Source organism: Cheilinus undulatus, linkage group 5 (assembly GCF_018320785.1).
Source record: "Cheilinus undulatus linkage group 5, ASM1832078v1, whole genome shotgun sequence".
NCBI lineage: Eukaryota > Metazoa > Chordata > Actinopteri > Labriformes > Labridae > Cheilinus > Cheilinus undulatus.
The window spans coordinates 24,906,333-24,926,376 of NC_054869.1; the positions used below are offsets into that span (position 1 = coordinate 24,906,333).

The window sequence follows — 20,044 nt, forward strand, 5'->3', positions numbered from 1 at the left end:
ATTTATCCTAAGGGGGATACATTTCCATAAACACAACAAATTCAGCTGTTGTAAAAAATAGCCTCTTACCTTTACCTCTGACAGCAAGTGGAAAGTATACATCATTCCATACATCATTCTGGTTCTGGCTTGGGTAATGTTTGTTATTTCCCGCCCCATGGTCAGGGTTGCCCCATTGTAGAGTTCTGCAACAGATGACCCCAAACTGCCCCACCACAGAGGTCTGCAGCCAGATCCTATTGAAATGATGTAAAAGCACCTCTCAGCATTAAAAACATTCTTCCTATTGATTAGATGTATAAAACAAATATTTCCCTACATTTAAACATCTAGACCCAGATGTGAATCTGGGTCTAGATGTTTAAATGAATCCAAGTCATCCATGCATCCCATCAGACCACCTCTTAAAGACTCAAATAAAAACTCAGTTTTAAACTAGACATGGTTTTCACTGATAATTTGAAGGCTGGAGAACTGCCTGGACAGCACTGGCATCAAACCTGTTTGAATTCTGACTTACTTCTTTTATTACGCGTAACTTTTTTTATTCTTCCATTTTTCTAGGTGGATCAAGTTTGAGGAGAAGGTGGAGAAAGGAGGTGAACGCTGGAGTAAACCTCACGTGGCCACACTGTCCTTACATAGCCTGTTTGAATTGCGCACATGCATAGAGAAAGGCACCATCATGCTGGACATGGAAGCTTCCACTCTGCCTCAGGTTGTTGGTAAGTTGACTGCAGGTCACTAAACAACTTATTTCCGTAACAGGATACAGTACATTGCATAATGGATACAGCTCATTTTCATTGCCTAGTTTGTTACTAGAAGATGCTGATGCAACCCAGTTTATGCTCATATTGTGTTACAATGCAAAAAGTGCTGAGAAATTATAATGTGCAAAAAGGTTAGTTGCTATGATTTAATAGCTATTGCTGCTTCTCAACTTATGCTCAAAATTTTTCTTTAGCTTTCTTGAAACTTTGACAATTCAAAACAAGGGTCCATTTGTGACATGGAAAAAAATGGAAAATATTTAATTAGCTTTGAATCACTTGAACATCTAAATTAGTAAGAAAAGGTAATCATTAATCATCATTTGCATGATCACATTAAATTAAAAGGCTGCACAGCACCATAAAATCAAAATATCTAACTTTTTCAAAACTTTTTTCCTCACAGAAAATACTTCAAGATAAAGGAGAACAGTTGTAGGGTGCAGAGTATATTATGAAGCAATGTGAAGCCAAAATTAAAAAAATACTATGCATTTATTTCAGGCTCAGCACCACATCCCATTACTTTAAGCTTGGGGTACTGGTTCTACTGTCAGCACAAAACAAGCCAAGTACAAGCTTCAGTAACACCTGGAATTTAAGTAGACTTTTAATTTATTTTACTATGAGATGATCGGTCTGTTCTCCCTTATCTGTCACTTAATCCTTTGTGAATGCTCCAACAAAAAAAATGTCTGTTTATTTTGTTTCAGTGAAGGTCGGCATCTTCCCGCTTGCACTAAAACCATAAGATCAATTTGATTTCATGTGTTTTTACTGTTTGATGAACAGCGAATAGAAAGCTGGTCTAGCATTGCGTGCAGGTTAATGGACTGATGCACATCACACAGGGGTCAGAGGTTTTCTTCCTTCCTTCCTCTTTCTTTGAGAGGAACAAAAGGCCAGAGCTCTGTGAAGTTCAGCTTGAACTCTACTTTACTGCGTATTAGAGAGTTAGGGATGCTTACTGTAGTTTGTAAACAGTCCTACTGAAACTTCCCAATTTGAGGACAGCCGAACCTCGTTTTTGTTTGCATGAGGGAGAGGGAGGAAGACTCACCGCTCCAAGTGATTAATGTGAAGTAATTGACTGAGCTGCTGCATGGAGTGTACAGGCTGCACGGAGCTGGGCCTCTTGAGGCCGGGTGACTTGACGGATGGGCCATTAACAGCACTAACCCCCACAAGAGGAGAAACTCCCCGAGGCTTCTATCTGTCAGCATTCAGGCTTCTGACCTTCTTTTTAATAATAGTCAAGATCTTTTGGATTGAGCTGTTTCAAGATGCCACTTTCATGCAGGAGAAGGTCCTGACGCATATCAATATATCCTGGTTATCCTGAGTATTCACACTGAGTGATGATGGTAAATAAAGTTTATGGGAAAATGCTGCATGATGGGAAAAATACAACAAAAAATAAAACAGGGCTTCAAAAGAGAATATAAATTAGAGAGGTGCTTTTAGTTTGAAAATTTAAACAGTTTTCAATTTAGTATTGTTAAACCTACTGTCAATAAACTTACATCATTAAAGTTGAGTAGAAAGTTGAAAAATTAATTAATTAATTTTAGCATATTGACAGTGAGGCTCTGATGTTTTTTTTCCCCATCTTTTTGGTTGTATAAAGGTGTGAAATTAGCCACCAAATGTGGATATTTTTGAGCATTGTCAGATGAATTTGCTTAACTTACTGGCAAATGGGGTCAGATGGAGAAAAGTAGCCTGACCAAAAATAATGTTTTGTTACATGGCATAAATTAAACCCCTTTTTCTACTTGTTCCTACTGACTTTATGAGCAAAGCTGATGTGACCTACACACTCCAATCAATGTCTTGCTTATAGCAAGCAGAAAACTATTGTATTCTTACAAGGCTAAAACTTCTAATTCAGGAAAATGCCTGTGAATTTACAGTGCCCCTGTAGGAGGCACACTAGTCATTTGCATGGTAAAATACAGAACAAATTGATCAAATAATGCGATTAAAAAAACATGACTGTTCGGATTATTTTTGCAACAACTCCCTCTGATTAAACAGTAGGGGGGTAACGGAACAGGAAAATTTCGGTTCGGTACGTACCTCGGTTTTGAAGTCACGGTTCGGTATGTTTTCGGTACGGTGATTGAAGCGGATAAATGAAATTTAATTTTAATTTTTTAAATTAAATTGCATTGCATAATGCTGCAACCTCCCTCCACAAGTTCTTCAGTGATTAAAAATATTAATAAATACATTTTTGAATAACTAGGTTATTTTCATTGATAAATTGACATATTTATACCCATTCTTTAAACAAAATTTCCCAGCCAACTTGAATGCATCATCACACAACTGCAAGTTAGCTTGTTAAGTATGCAAATTAGCGTCTTTTTTTTTTTTCCGATTTCAACACGGACTTCAGCACTGGACTACTTTTTTTAACCAATGGGACCTACTACAAAGTTTGGAAGAACTTTTCACAGCCCATCTTGGAGGATGAAGAGGTTATAGCCGTGTGAAATCTGAGGATAACTTTACCTATGACGCAGCTGCAAAGTCCCTCTCTCACTCCTCCGGCTGATAGTTGAAGGTAAAGTTAAGATGATTCACAGAGCCAGAGCCCCACTGCTATACAGGTGATTTAAATTGAAGCCGGTGGATCTTCTAACTCGCCATCACTCTTCTTCGTTTGTTTTTGTAACCGCTCCTTCTTCTGTAATGACGGTTGCTGGCAGCTTTTAGGCTCATTGCCGTCACCTGGATTGAAGTGAGAACTCGACTTTTTTTTTTTATACTCACTCAGACGTATTCGTCATATTACTGCGTGGACCGAACCGTGACGGTACGGGACAAATACAAATACCGTTACACCCCTATTAAATAGCCTATTACTTAAAAAGCCTTGATTTTTATATTATACCTCATGTAATAATGCTCCTAGTTTAAATAACATGTTTGTGGCTGGTAGATATTTGAATCTAAAAGCCACAGTGGCCAGTTGATGAAAAAGTTAAATTCCAACCCTGGATTTTGTCTACATTGAAAAATGTGGGTTCCAAACTGAATAATCTCTCCTAATCTTCTTCCTTTCTTCCCCTTTCCCTCTATTTTCAGAGCTGATCACCGACAACCAGATAGAGATCGGCCAGCTGAAAGCAGAGCTGAAGGACAAAGTGATGTACACATTGTTACGCAAACATCGCCATCAGACCAAGAAGTCAAACCTGCGCTCTCTGGCTGACATTGGCAAGACAGTCTCCAGTGCAAGTAGGCTGTTTTCCAACCAGGAAAACGGTAATACTGATGCCAGTTTGGTGCAGTCATCCTTTTTTCTTTAAACGATGTGAGGGGAAAAAGCTTAGCTTAGCTTCCAGTCAGAAATAGAAGTTTTCATCAGCCCAGGTTAAGACCTGAGGGTTATTGTGAGTTTTGAGGCCTGTGAAGAAACGTATGACAATCCACTGCTGCCCTCCTCTGTATGAAACCATTAGTCAAGTAATAAATTAGCTTTATAAGTATCCCATTCCAATACATCTGTTTTTAATTGGTTAGGTGGTACCTCAAAATCAATTTCAGCTCTACTATAGCACTACTACTACTAAACTTGTAATTGAAGTATTAAACAAGTGTTTGATGTCTTGTCACAAAAATTAATATTAGCACTCTAACAACACTTTTTAATGTACTCACAGTTGGCTGCTGGACTAAATGCACTCACAGATAATTTGTAGTTGCACATTTCAATATTTGGAGCATTTATGCATTTATGATAATGGGAAGAAAGGACTTCATTACGATGAGGATTAAGACTTAAAGAAATAATAAACAAATGAACAAAAGTAGTGATTGAATGTGATGAGCCTAATAGGCATTTGGGAATGAATACAATACCAATCAGTGTGTTGTGGATTCAAATCTATTGTCCCAAAATTCTCTGAAAATCATTGAAAATAAAATAAATGATACAGTAATAACCCTAGCACACATTGATGTCTACCTAACAGTGCTTTGATTGTAACACATTGTAGTTTCCCTGTGTTAAATGTGAGTGATCCGTAAGGAGACATGAGTCTTTGGATAGTAATTTATTACCTTATACAAGATTCATGAACCAGTCAAAATAAAATATCCCATTTGATCTGCTTTATTATTACATTGAAATTGGAACTTGTCACAGTAAAACTCTGAGCCTGTTATCGAGATCACTGAAGTGAGATCAAAGGCTTCATTTATGTTCATTATTTGTTAAGGATAAAATACACCTTTTTGTTATGAAGTTAAATAACACCTTTAATTTTTTATTTTCCAATGACTCATGGTGTCCTGATTAATAGAACAAACCCAACCTAACCTGTTTCACTGCACAGCTTTTTGAATTGTCAATCATCATTTTTCCTCGTATCTTAACCACTTGATTTTCTTTTCCTAACAATTGTCTTGTTTTGGCTCGGTGGGCTTTTCTGTAAACTCTCCTGTCAAATCTCTTTTCCTCTTCTTTCCTTCCTTTTCTGGTGCTTCTCTGGATTGCTAACCTGCTGCTGCTACTAAAAGCTCGCAGTCCTCTTGAGAACTCGGTGACCTGCCTGTCGGGTCGCATGTCAATGGAGGACTTGCATACCCAAAGGAGTTCCAGCATGGACTGGCTTAGTAAGTTCTCAGGACTCAGTCTATCGCCAATGTCAGGCCAAATCCTCCTATCTCCAAAATAATCACTGCTCAGGGAATAGCAAGAAACACATTATTTTTCAGTTAATTTTAACACTGAATGGTGATAGCCAGCAACTTTTGACGTTGTTTATTGGTTTAAAATGTGTAAAACTCACTGACAGATGTAAACTGTGACCAAAGCACAGATTTATGAAAAAAAGTGGAAATCATGAAAAATGAAGATATGAGGTTTTGGTTTGATGCCAGTGCCATTTAAAACTGCAGACCAGTTCCAAATCTCCTTTTTTAAATTGGAAAGCGCAATTTGTATGTGTTGTTGTGTTTTGACTTAATTGAAGCCTAATTAAATCACCTATAGCTCGTGTCTTCTGCCACTAAGATGTCCTATTGGATTCTACAGTACATTCAGAAAAACATATCCCCCCCTTCACTTCTTTCAGTTTTTTTTTTATGTTGCAGTCTGGTGCTGCAGTAAAAAAAAAACATTTTTATTCTCATTAACCTACATTCACTACCCCATAATACAAAGTAAAAAAAAAAAATTTAGATTTTTTGTAAATGCATAAAATGTTAAAAAACTGCAATTCAGACCCCTTGCAAAAGCTCTTTTATTTGGCACATTTATTTACTATTCCTTATCTACCTCCAGAGACAGAGGGGTCACCAGGTCTGGTACCGTTATTTTGGGGTATTGGGGCTGAAAATCTCGCCCTAGACCGGTGTTAGGATTGGAGTCCACCTGTGGTAAATTAAATTAACTGGACATGATTTGGAAAGGCACACACCTCTCCATAGAAGACCTCACAGCTGACAATGCATATGAGAGCAAAAACCAAGCTTTCACATGGAATTTTTTGCAAACTTTAACTCCGTGTTTTGCACTGAGGAGAGGCTTACATCTAGCCACTCTGCTATGAGCCCAGATTGGCAGAGTACTGCAGTGATGGTTGTCCTGGCCACTGTGCTCTTGGGAACCTTCAGTGCACCAGAAATTTTTTTGTAGCCTTCCCCAGATCTGTGACTTTCAGCAATCCTGCCTCTGAGCTCTGCAGGTAGTTCCTTTGACCTCATGGCTTAGTTTTTGCTCTGATATGCATTGCCATCCATTGAGGCCTTCTGTAGTGAGCTGTGTGCCTTTCCAAATCATGACCAATCAATTTAATTTATCACAGGTGGACTCCAATCAGGGTGTAGAAACATCTCAGCAAAGATCGAGAGAAATGGGAAGAGCCTGAAATAGATTTGAGGTGATGTTGCAAAGGATCTGAATACTTGTGTCAATGTGATATTTCAGTTTTAATTTTCGAATAAATTTGCACTAATTTCTAAAATTCTGTTTTCACTTTGTCATTATGGGTAGTGAATGTAGGTTAATGAGAATATATGTATTTATTTTTTACAAAATTGAAAGAAGTGAAAGGGTCTGAATACTTTCTGAATGCGGTGTATATTTTTAATTGAGCATTTAATTTCCCTGAGATGTCACTTTCTAACATATGCAACCCATAATACTCAGGGAGGAATCAGTAAAGTATGATAATACAGTTTGTGTTTGTTTACACAGGCTGTATAACATCCAGCTGGAACTGGAAAACTGCAGTTTGAAAATAGACACAGCAGAATATTGCTACCAATTAGGCTTAAAGTATCAAGTAGAGTAGATCTCATTTTTATGTGACTTTTGCAACAGTGAAGGAGAATAGTTAATTATGCTTGAAAATTTAAATATTTAAAACTACTGAATATAGGTTCAACATCTTTACTATTTTTACTGGCTGCATCATACTGACAAGCATGTTATTACCCAGAATCCTCAGGGGGCAGATGTATGAACCTGGACCACAGTGGCATCAGAATTTGCTCTCACTGAGATTTGCGCCTCTCTGGGAATAGTCTCTTATCTCTGACAGCTGCAGCACTAAAGTGAGGTCACGTTCCTGCTGTCAGCTCTCTGCTGCTGAAGTTGACGAGCTGGAACCGAAAGTCAGCAGAACGTCAGTCAGAGTGTGCCGCCCACCTGCTCCACATGAGGAGAGCACTTAGAGGGGAGACTGATGGGAAAGATGGACACTTAGGCTGCATTCGCACTGCAGGCCAAAGTGACCTGAATCTGATTTTATTATTATTATTATTATTATTATAAGGATGTGATAATTTCATAACAGTTTGAACAGTAAAAGTCACACTGAACTCTGAAATTTACAAATCAGTTCATTCCAGTAAATATTGTGGCAGGTTGAAATACTGTTTTCTGACAGGATAAAGCTGACTCCTGACTTTAAATGAAGCAGTAATAGTCTTGTGGTTTCAGATGATTGATCATAGATGCAACACATGTACCTTTCAGGGTTTCACAACTAAGTGAAACATGTTTTACTTCATGGTGAACAATCGGTGACAGCGTTTTTTCTTTCGGTTTGCATGATGAATTGCTTGCTGGTTCTTTCGGATGCTGCATGTTGAGCAAACTGTCTGGGCCACTGTCTATTCTAGGGTCTCTGCCATCCCTGTTCTACATTTACTTCCTATATCCTGATGTAATGCTGATCTAACTGTTCTGGCTTGATACTTTTTATCAGATAGTCCCACCACAACTCACAAGAACCTGACCTCTAGTAGCCTGAATGACATTTCTGACAAACCGGAAAAAGACCAGGTGAGTCAGCTTGAATATTTTTATAATTGTGTTATTGTTTTGTTTTGAGTCCCTGCTCTATAGGTAATGTAGATTGCCTGATAACTTGTTTACCCTATACATCACCCCCATCCCTGCATCGTCATATGCATTTTACCCATCTCACCATCCTTGACATGATGAAAATTTGAAATTAAGGTGCAGTAAAATGTATTTGCTAGCATAGCAGTCAATGCCTTCTTTAAAATCGATCATGAGCGTTTGATAAAAGTCAAAATCAAGTGTTTTGACTCAGCCACTCCAGATATTCAGCTTCACCTTTAAACCATTTCTGTGCAACTTTAGCTGTATGCTTAAAGTCGTAGTCTGACTGGAAATCTTCCAAGTTGTTGTTCTCTTAGGCCGGAGAAGATTGCCCTACAGGATTTTCCTATATTTTGCTGCATTTATTACACCCTCTACCTTTACAAGCCTTCCAGGGCCAGCTGCTGAGAAGAATCCCTACAGCATGATGCTGCCACCACCACTGTGCTTCACAGTGGAGTTGGTGTGGGTTGTGGTGACGTGTAGTGCTTGGTGTCCGCCAAACATAGCGTCTTGTCTGATGGCCTAAAAGCACCATTTTGGTCTCATCAGATCAAAGAACTTTCTTCCACTTGACTGTTGAGTCTCCCACATGCCTTTTTGTTGCACTCTAGTCGGGAATTAATATTATTTTTCTTTAACAGTTGCTTTCTCTTTACCACTCTTCCATAAAACTTTGACTGGTGAAGAACCTGGGTAACAGCTGTATGCAGAGTCTCTCCCATCTCAGCTGCTGAAGCTTATAACGCCTTCGTCATAGGTGTCTTGGTGGCCTCTCTCACTAGTCTCCTTCTTGCAGAGTCACTCCATTTTTTGCCTGACTTGGTCTTTTCAATGACCTTTTCACTGGGTTGCTTGGAGTGTTCTTTTGTCTTCATGGTGTAATGGTAGCCAGTAATGCAGATTAATCAGTGACTGGAACTTTTAGACAGAGATGTCTTTATACTACAATCACCTGAGACACATTCACTGCACTCAGGTGATCACCATTTTACCTACTAAGACTACTAGCACCAGTTGGCTGGACCTTTGTTGAATTAGGTCTGTCACTTTAAAGGGTGTGAATATTCATGCAGTCACTTATTTTACCTTACATATTTTTGTTAAATTGACATTTGTAGAAATCTGGTTTGACTTTGACATTAAAGAGGTTTTGTATTTTTTTTTGTCAAGTTATTTTGACCATGATAGATTTATAAAATCAATTAAAGGGTACAACATCCAAGGGGGTGAATACTTTTCAGAGGCACTGTCGCAGCGATATCAAATTTTCAGCTTTCTAAAATGAAACCAGTCTCAATGAAATGCTGTTCAGCAAAAGTTTGACCACAGTAAAAGATTCACAGGCTTGAATAATTAACTATTCTAGTTTGCCTGTTGCAGCTTCTTCTTGCAGGGCTAGAGGAACCAGCTAAAGCTGACTCTAGCAGCTGTTTAAGAGCAGGGATGATGCTGTCTAAAGTCAACTGTATCGTCAACTGTCGTCATCAGCCCGCCTGCTCCAGCCTCTCAGCATGCTGCAACCACAATCTCTAGTATAGTTGCATTTTTAGAAGTATTTAAAGCTTAATCTGTGATAGTGGCATTTTAGTTGCTTTTGCAGCTCTGCACACTTTCTTGTAACTTCCACCATATTTCCTATAGCAACATGTTACATAGATTTCAGTAGGTAATGTTGAAGCACCTTCGCTGTGATAAAACCTCAAAAATGTCCAGCTGTGCCTTTGAATTATTACTAATTCCTAAATTCTCATTGTAGGTTGTGAGTGGATTTGTGCCTTTGTAAAATTGGATCAGCGGCAGGGCAAATTAATTTCACAGCTCACGTTCTCCTGCAGAAGGCAGCCCTCATAGCACTTCTTGCATCTGACAAGAAATCTGCGTGCTTCACTTTGTTCATAATCAAACAAACTGCTGTTTCTCAGACTTTGGGATTTTTTTTCTCCAAGCTGCGTAGTGAGATGTTTAAATTAGTCATTTATTAATTTAGTCTCATCCTGCACTGGGCCTTTGGCAGAGAAGAATTAGGTCAGACTTACCCAGTAAGACTTCCTGTGGGACAAATAGAGTAAAGAGTGAGCAGGACAGGAAGCAAATCTCTTAAACTAAAACTCTTTTCACACCCACTCAGCCTATAAATACCATTTATAAGTTCCCTCGTGGGCAAACATGCGGGTTATTTCCACACCCGCAACGTCTGTAGCAGTATTGTTTTGTTTAGTTTCAGTGCCCCCAGTTTTTTGACATTCATGTTTGAAAATTGTATCACCATCTCCTTATTACTAAATTGAATAACATTTAATACATAGTGCTCAGGGCTTAAAATGTTACTTCTTAAATATTCAGCAGAACATCCTTTTGAAAATCTGTCCAGAGTCAAACATTGACAAGTTTAGTGAAGGAGCTTTTTACCCGAATCAATCTTAGATCAGTCGAGCAAACAAAAACAACAACACCAGATTTTATTGGTGAGTTAAATGAGTTTCTGCCTGATGGCGATTCAGAACCACACTAAACTGGATTTTTCCTCTTCCAGTTTTTAGGCAAGTGTGCGGTGGATTACCGGTGAGCGGATACTGAACATGATTTGCATTTTTGAAAACAGGTTTAACCTTACCACTTTATCATTTACAGACAAAGCTAATGCCAACACTGCTCAGCAGCCTCTGATTGGATCGGTATGGATCTTGCCAGCTAAAGGTCACCAGTTTATAGGATTTCATCCCTCAAAGGTTGATGGTAGAGACTTTTGCTGATGCTTCATTTTGGTACATTGAGATCGATGAAAAGTGATCCACAGACAGCCAGTCTGTCTGTCTATTTTTATTTATTTTTTCATCTTCTTTGTTTCTAATTATGGTTGGCCATAAAGAGGATTAAAAGCCAGGGCCCTACTCTGTTTCAACAAATGTTGAACTGTTTTAATTGTAATGTACTTTCATTTATTTAGTGGTTTCATAACAGGAATTCATATCCTGGTCAAGAGACTAATCCCACAATACAACGCTAAAATTTTCTTGAAGAAAATGTGTCGTTTATTGTTGGTGACACTCTGACTAGGGTAAATGCCAGTGTTTTATTTGATCTAATCCATTTAAACTTGGATTTTTAATACAATTTAGTGTCATTCAATCTTTGTTTCTTCAATCCATAATTAGTTGATTTACTTTATGCCGTTGCATAGTTTTTGTTTAACTTCTTTTCCTCTACCTTGAAAATATCTCAGCAATTAGCAGCAACCAAACAAAGCTGCTCTTTTCCCCCTTTGTCTTAAAAATATTTGGCCCTCCTATTAAATAGGGTTCCTGCAGATCCTTGAAAAGTCTTAAAAAGATTTAAGGCCATTTAAAGTCTTTAGAAATCTTATTTTTACTTGTAAGAGGTCTTAGATCTAGATAGCACGTTGAATAAGACAACCCTTACTCAGTTTATCCAGTTTTTAATATATATATATATATATATATATTTATTTTTCTTTTCTTTTTTTTTTTTTTTGCATATATGCATGTTCATGTGACAATTCAGTGTTCCAATCTGGCATTTTATTGACCGTACATCAAATCAGATTTTTTAACCCTAGTTCAGAGTGTACAGAGAAGTTACACATGCCTTTCATTTTTGGGTTAAATTCTTTCTCAGTTAAGGTCCTTAAAAAGTCTTTAAAAAATCTCACATTTGATTTTAAAAGTCTGTAGAGCCCTGTTAAAGGCAGAATGTCCCCAATTCGGAGAAAATCAAAGTATCTTTCTTCAGTATCTTTATAGAAGCACCTTACCTATTGTGCATTTGTGTGGTTTAAAAGGCAGAGGTAGTTTAGAGGGGTAGGGGTAGGTAGAGGGGTAAACTGTTGAACCTGTGAAGCTCAGCAGGTTTCTAAATGCCAGACACATGCATCCCCATGTTGCTGTGACAGAAAGAAATACAGCCTCATTTCAATACCACAGGAGTTTCTGCTTTGGTATTTAAGCTGAATGGGATTGTCCTGTTTGATATAGGCTGTTTAATTTATTGTCCATTGGTTTGAGTGGCTTGCTGGTGTGAACCTTACATTAAATGTCTCCTGCTATTCTTGTCCTTTGTGCTTTTTAGCTGAGGAACAAGTTCATGAAGAAATTGCCCAGAGACGCAGAGGCCTCAAATGTGCTGGTGGGGGAGGTGGACTTCCTGGACACGCCGTTTGTGGCATTTGTTCGACTGCAGCAAGCTGTGATGCTGGGAGCCTTAACGGAGGTTCCTGTTCCCACAAGGTAGACGAGATTCATGTCTGAACTCCTGGAATTCATAAAGAGGAGCTAAATGCTAATGTGAGGTGAAGATAGTTTTTGTATTAGAAAAGGGAACCATACTCCTATGGTCAGGTTCACATTTTATGGTTTCTCTCTTTTCCTTATAGTGACTTTATATACACTAGTAGATTAAACACTCCAAAATAGAATCAAATAAACATCTGAAACTTTGGAAACTGACTAATTTCTGCTTAATATAGGCAAAATATATATCTAAAAGCTGAAGTAAAAAATTGAACCTGTATGTGGGGGCAAGGCCCCCCAAAAGGGGGAATAAAGGGGGAGAGCTTTCTGAGGCCCAACCACATGGGGGGACCCATGGAAGTCAGCAAAATCATGATCCATTTCAATTTTAAGCTATGATAATGATATTTTTTTTACCTGAATAGACCCCCTTCTATCAAAGGAACACATTTTTATATTAATTTATGCATTAGTATATAGCCTTCTTCAAATATAAAACCCTTTTCCTGAGACAGTAAAAAAGGTTGAAAGTGTCAAAAATGAGATAACCAAGGCAAATAGGTGGAAAGTGGCAAAAACGGATTTAAAGTATGAAAAATGGGCAGAAAACGTGGTGGTTGGTGGAAAAAAAATGGGTAAACAGAGACAACAATCGGTGGAAAGTGACAAAAATGGATTAATAGTGCCAAATAGGGTGGAAAAAAGTGGTGGAAAGGGCTCAAAAACTGGTGAATTGGCTTAAAAATGGTAAATTAAGGCAGAAGAGGTGATGTAATAGGATTAAAAAGTGGCCAAACTGGTTAACCAAGGCAGAACATTTGTTGAAAGTGGCAAAAATGGGTTGAAATATGCAAAAATGGACAGAAAAGTTGTGAATAGGGGTATAGGATGTTTAAAGGTTAGAAGTGGCAAAAAGGGGTGGGAGACAAAGTCAGTGTGATTTTAGAAGCAGCAAAAATGGGTTGAACGTGGCAAAAATGGGAGGAAAAAGTGATGAAAAGGGGTCAATAGGTATCAAAATGGAGAAAAAAGGTTCAAATGTACAAACCAAAACAAGAAGAAAAGTGTCAAATAATAGTGGCAAAATGGATGGGAAAAGTGGTTAAAGGGCTTAGAAAGTGTCACAAATAAATAATTTCAACATCAGAAACCAACAATAGCGAGACACACTTTTCAGCTCCAATGTGAGCTTACTGTTAGCTAGGATGCTAGCACCAATGCTACTTATCCAACACACAGATATTAATACAATCAATAAATCACACCTTGTTTTTTTTTAGCGACTAAGACAAATCTGTGGGCAGGCCTGTGTGGGGGCACCTTTTTGGTGTTGTTTTGCCCAAAAAGCCATTTAGGAATGTTATCCCCTATAGTTCTTGAGGAAACTTTCCACAAAGTTGTGATGAACTATCAAGTTCTGTATATAACACTGTAACTAAGGAATTTCTGAGCTTTGGTGGCAAGTTTAATGTATCATTATTATGGCCATCCTGAAAGTAAACACAGCTGAGGATTGAAGGATATTTTATGCTTTGGAGAGCACTTATAGAACGCATGTCTCCTCTATGCAGCAGAATCTTGCTGTCAGACTGACTGGAGGTTTTTGTGCTCTCATCATTAAGAAAGTTGTGAATAACAGGAAGAGGCACGCCAAAGAAACCCTTGATACAACAATATTACTTTTACTTACCATAAGTTAGAGGTCTAAACTTGTTTGGAGCGTCTAGAGGAGAAAAGCATGGTGTTTTTTTGTCTGTTTATTCAATTATCACTAAACAGTCTTCAAGATCAGAAGCCCCCGTCTTTGAGTGCTGTTTAACTCCTTTGTTAATAGAAATACTTCTGGTCCGTTTGCAGGTTTTTATTCATCTTACTCGGACCCAAAGGCAAAGCAAAGTCATATCATGAGATCGGCAGAGCCATCGCCACGCTGATGTCAGATGAGGTTAGTAGGTGAAAACCACACCACATCATTGTTATTTTCTAATGGATAACATCTCCCTTATTTATCATATTCATCTTCTTTTTTTATTACATCTAAGCCTCGTTTAGTTTTTCCATGACAGGATTAGTATTGGAGAAAAACCTTCCAACTTTATGCAGTCCAGCAAGTTATAAATACCATTTTTGGTGACACTAATTCTAAGGTTATCACTGTTATTCTTTGAAGAATTTCTACAATACAACTATAAGTTGGTATAATTTGAAGCCCAGCCTGTTGTGTGCATTGTATTTAGGATGTCTTTGTTAATTGCCATATTTGATATTACAGTTGGCTGCCTGGTGACATGGCGTGCTTTGGCAGGTCTCTTTCACACATGAATGCCTTGCCCCTTCTCTTCGGTTGTCTGTCTGTGTTCAGGTCTTCCACGACATTGCGTATAAAGCCAAGGACAGACAAGACCTGCTAGCCGGTATTGATGAGTTCCTGGATGAAGTGATTGTGCTTCCTCCCGGAGAATGGGATCCGGCCATCAGGATAGAGCCTCCAAAATCCCTCCCCTCCTCTGACAAGAGGTCTGGAAACAAATTGAACTTTGTAGTTTGTGCTTACCACTGCTTCTTTAGCTAAGCTGAAAGAAAAAGACATCAACTTTTCTGTTTGGCCTTGCAGTTATTGTAAAACCAGTGTGTACTATAAGCCGCAATCTGTTCTTGCTGATGATTTCTATCACGTTCTACAAAGTCCATGACATGCAGATTCTGTGTATCTATGTAGTAACTTTGTATTAGATAGATTATTTCTTTGTTGTAACAATGCTTCTTGGCATGAATCTTATACTGTTGGAAAGCCTATTTATTTCCCTTTCTACTGGTGCCATATTTGTAAGGATCATGCAATTGTGGGATGAGCAGCAGAGCTGAGTATGTGGGTTGCACCCATGAAGAATTTGCCAAATCTTCTCTGCCAGTGCCAAACAGCTTATTTTGCTGTGTCTATTGATTCTTGCTTGAAGCTTCTGGTACCCCCAGGTTCTGGAATCTGAACTTGGAAGAGAGTTATGTTCAGGGATGAGACCAGATTCTGCCTATGGCAGTTGGATCATAGGGTCAAAGTGTGGAGAAGACGCAGAGAATGCTGTGCTGATAGAGTAACCTCTTTTGGTCAAGGCAGTGAGAATGTGGGGGGCAGCATCTCCCTCACTGGAAAACAAGGCTTATCATCATTGGGTGCAATCTCAGTTGAGAGATATTGCGATGAGATCTGCAACTATTTGCAATCCCATATCTCCACAGTCTGGGACCAAACTCTATCCTCCATGTTGACAATGCTCGCCCCCATGGAACAACAGAGGATGGAGTGGCCTGCCAGCAGCTCTGACCTCAACCCCATTGAACACTTGTGGGATCAGTTGTTTGTGCCAGAGTGACAAAAACAACCACACTGGCTGACTCGTAACAACTGCTGGTTGAAGAATGGGACGCCATCCCACGGCATTGTGTGACCAGGCTGGTGACCAGCATGTTGAGGAGGAGCCAGGCTGTTGTGGCTGTGTATGGTTCTTTTACACGCTACTAAGGCTCTTGTTTGTTAAATGAAATAATTCTAATTGCCAGTATGTCTTGTTTCTTCAAACTTCAATCATCCAATCCACAATACAAAAGCAAACAAGAGTCTATGGCAGAATAAGCTGTTTGGCATTGGCAGAGGAGATCTGAAATATTTTCACAGGTGCAACTCACATACTCAGCTCTGCTGCTCATCTCACAAATGCAAGATTCTTAAAAATGTGGCACCATTTAAAAAAAGTAATAAACAGGCTTTCCAAAGGTGTAAGATTTATTGCCAAGAAGCATTTTTACAACAAGGAGATAATCTACCAAACCCAAATTTCTTTACTTTTTGTGCTGAGTTTGAATACAACCAGCTTTTTAGATGATAGAAGCATTTAAAGTATTTCCTATACACAGGCTTTTACAGTATATTAGAGACAAGGTAGAGTAATTTGTCAGTGTTGTTATCTGGTTATTTCCAAATTTTTGAATCTGAGTTAACCTTGGTTTCAAGATAAGACTATTCTGTTCATGGACATTGTACTTGATTAACATCAAATTATTTATAAAGCCTTATAAAGACTGTAAAAAGTGCCAGTAACCCAGAGGTAAAACCACTTGAGAGAATCATTATTGTGGACTAATCTTAACTCACAAGTGTTCACGGATTCTACAAGAACCTCAGTCCATATACAAGTCTTCTGGTCATTTATTAAAAGCATCTCTACATGCACACAGAGGAAAGACATGCATGCTTAATCTCAGATTAACTCTGAAACCTCCACATATGTACACTGACGGTTATATGATAACCAGGGTTATGTTACATTGTGAGGAGTAAAGGCACAAGCAAAATAAACTGAACTGTAGTATAATCAATACAAAAACATTAGATATCAATACAAATAGCATTTTAAAAAGAACTGTATGTTTAGACAGACTGATAGACTGCAACTCTACCTTGCATTAAGAATTGAAGACTCCACCTGTTCTGACTGCTGCATGTGCAGATCCCTCATTATGTTATAGACCAGCAGTAGCTGCAAAATCCCTGAAGTGAGTCTGCATGTACAGCACAGTATTTAATTATTAAACAGCATCTTTAAAGATCCAGTTTAACTCGTTAAAGTCAGAACATTTCTGCTGTTTATGTGAGGACTGATCAGTCATGCTTATAATAGAAACAGTAAAATCAATATAACTGATTGACAATGTTAAATATGCAACATTATGACCCCTACAGTTTTGTTTTCATTACCCCATGCTGTGTCCACATTGCCGCATATATAAGGTGTACAGAAATATAGCCTGCTTCAGATAATGTTTCATGTATTAAACAGTTTAAGTTAAAGGAAAGAGCACAATTAACTGACAAAAAGGACATGTTTTCCAGGAAAAATATGTATGCAGGAGGGGACTCTCAGATGAATGGAGACATGCCTCATGAAGGAGGTCATGGAGGAGGGGGACACGCTATAGGAGAAGAGCTGAAGAAGACTGGGAGGTATGAAATAATTACAAAATAATTTTCAAAAATTTCGAGATTATAGATTTGTATATTTACAAGTAAAGAAACTAAGAATTTGAGTGGTTCAAAAATCAGAAATTTCCCAGAAAAAAAACAGATATTTCCCAAGTTTAAAGTCTTGTATTTTGACTGAAGGAACTAAAAATTTTGAAGTTTTAAAATCATAAACTTGAAAACATTGTAGAGTCAAGAAGTCACAAACTGAAAACAGTGGTTGGACTTTTGACTTTATAATCTAAAAAATACTAAGTCTTAGTTTATTTATATTTACGATATTTAAACTCATAATGTTCAGGTTTTTTTCTCACAAATTATTGACTTTTTAAACCTGACAATTAGTTTAAAAAGGGTTTTTTTTCTTGAAAATTAACAAATTCTATTATTTAATTTTCTCTTTATTGGCCCTAATACACCCCTGTAATAATGGGCAGTTTATACGTTGGTCTTTTAAACAAGTGCATACAGGCCTATTACACTAGGATTTTACCATTGACAACAATTAAACTTGATGTGTATTTTTCCTGGGAGGCCTTAGCTTTTCTTAGGTATGAGTCGGGAGGCCCAAAGGAAAAAAAGGGCTTGGTAGCTACTGTCATATAGTAATTAGATAAATATCTTTATAAAAGCAGATAGAACAAAGGATAAGAAAAGGAAACCAATGATAGCTTTTCGTGTTAGAGGCTCAAGCAAAACCCATGTGCTGGCATTGTATCAGGGACAAATAATAAAGTAAATGTATCAGTCAGTGTGACTGTGTTCTTAGGAGGAAAATGCAGGTAAAGGGCCAACATTGGTCAGGACAGCAAAGCGATTAGAAGATGTTCATGCTCTGCTGAAATCAAGCGAGTGAACATAAATGGCACAAATTCTTTAACCTATTTTCATGTCTTTCATTTGAAGTGGCAGAGGGTTGTGTTGAGGTGGCAGGGTAGCAACATGAATCACTGAAATCTATGTCGTATTTCCGTATGGTAGGTATCGGATGTGTTGGTACCAGTACCAACATGATACCAGAATTCGATACCTATCCCTACTAGTCCCATACCCTGCTGATCAGTTGTCATTTACTTTTTAAAGGGGCTTTTTTAGTTTTATGGATCCGTATATTAAACTACAAAGACAATTCACGTTTAGTAGTACATAATAGTAAACATCTCCTGTTGTGTCTCTGATTTCAGATTTTGTGGGGGTCTCATACTTGACATTAAAAGAAAAGCGCCTTTCTTCATCAGTGACTTCACCGATGCATTTCACATTCAGGCCTTGTCGGCCATTTTGTTTATTTACCTGGGAACTGTGACAAATGCCATCACCTTTGGAGGTTTGCTAGGAGATGCAACAGAAAACATGCAGGTGAACCTGAGCTTTGATCATTAAAAAGTTTTTTAGAGTATTAAACGTTTAAATTCTTCCCTAACTAATTTATATATCTGTCCATGTGCACAGGGTGTGTTGGAGAGTTTTCTGGGTACGGCGATTGCAGGTGGGGTTTTTTGTCTGCTGGCTGGCCAGCCTCTCACCATCCTCAGCAGCACTGGTCCTGTTCTTGTGTTTGAAAGGCTGCTCTTTAATTTCAGCAGGTACTGCAGAGTTTCAGTAAATATTAAGTTAATACTCTGATTTTGCTTCACTTTGCTTTGTTCCACTTCAAAAGCTACAGACACAAGTGGTTGATTTTATGAAAAAAATCATATTAATATTCTTACATATAAAATGATTTACAGGGACAAGTTCAGGATAAGATTGCTCATTCAAACCTCTATTTGAATTTTGGACTTTTATCTTTGTAGTTTGAGATTTGATTTGAAAACAATAATCAGATGAGATGTGACTGAGTTTTACCTTTCCCCCAGTGCAGCTGTATGTCTATTGCTGCTGCAAATTGACATTGGCTCATCAGAAAGATCAAATCCTCTTTACTGAGTGTTTTTTTGTGTGTGTGTTTTTAGAGATAATGATTTTGACTACTTGGAGTTCCGGTTATGGATAGGTCTGTGGTCAGCGTTCTTCTGCCTGGTGCTCGTGGCCACTGATGCCAGCTTCCTGGTTCAGTATTTCACACGATTCACTGAGGAGGGTTTCTCCTGTCTAATCAGCTTCATCTTCATCTATGATGCCTTCAAGAAGATGCTTAAACTAGCTCACCATTATCCCATCAATTCCGAGTATAGGATGGAGTATGTCACACAGTACGACTGCCTCTGTATGGCCCCCACTGTCCTCGGTAAGATGTGGTTTCATTTTAAACACTTTACCTCACATTGAGTTAGCAGGGAGTACTCTGAGTGTCAAGAAGGCATGCTGTTCAATGTATCAATGGGTTGATAAGACTCATAGGTATATTAGATTTTTATGAAGGCTGAGCTTTTCACAGACATACAGTGCCTATTAAAGTATTCAGTTTATCCTTGGATGTTTTGCCCTTTTATTGATTTTATAAATCAATCATGGTCAATATTTTAGCTTTTTTGACAAAAGAAAAGCACTTTTAATGTCAAAGTGAAAATAGATTTCAACAAAGTTATGCCACAAAAAAAAAAAATATGTAATGTAAAATGAGTGACTGCATAAATATTCATCCCCTTCAAGTCAGTAATTAGAAGATGTACTTTGGCGGCAATCACAGCACTGA

At 38.1% G+C, this 20,044-nt stretch overlaps 1 protein-coding gene across 6 annotated transcripts in view; it reads left to right on the top strand.

Annotated features, from left to right (window-relative positions):
* The window catches only part of slc4a4a (solute carrier family 4 member 4a), an 86,431-nt gene that overhangs the window by 46,040 nt on the left and 20,347 nt on the right, over window positions 1-20,044 (top strand). For 2 of the 6 annotated variants that reach the window (XM_041787464.1, XM_041787469.1), the window contains 10 exons: window positions 565-725; window positions 3,867-4,046; window positions 8,000-8,076; window positions 12,229-12,386; window positions 14,247-14,334; window positions 14,752-14,906; window positions 17,278-17,388; window positions 18,591-18,765; window positions 18,859-18,992; window positions 19,362-19,636. In XM_041787464.1, coding sequence (XP_041643398.1) covers window positions 565-725; window positions 3,867-4,046; window positions 8,000-8,076; window positions 12,229-12,386; window positions 14,247-14,334; window positions 14,752-14,906; window positions 17,278-17,388; window positions 18,591-18,765; window positions 18,859-18,992; window positions 19,362-19,636 — 1,514 coding nt within the window. Of the gene's footprint in view, window positions 1-564; window positions 726-3,322; window positions 3,343-3,581; window positions 3,595-3,866; window positions 4,047-7,999; window positions 8,077-12,228; window positions 12,387-14,246; window positions 14,335-14,751; window positions 14,907-17,277; window positions 17,389-18,590; window positions 18,766-18,858; window positions 18,993-19,361; window positions 19,637-20,044 lie in introns of those variants that run through there. The other 4 variants (XM_041787465.1, XM_041787466.1, XM_041787468.1 and 1 more) reach the window with 3 other exon arrangements.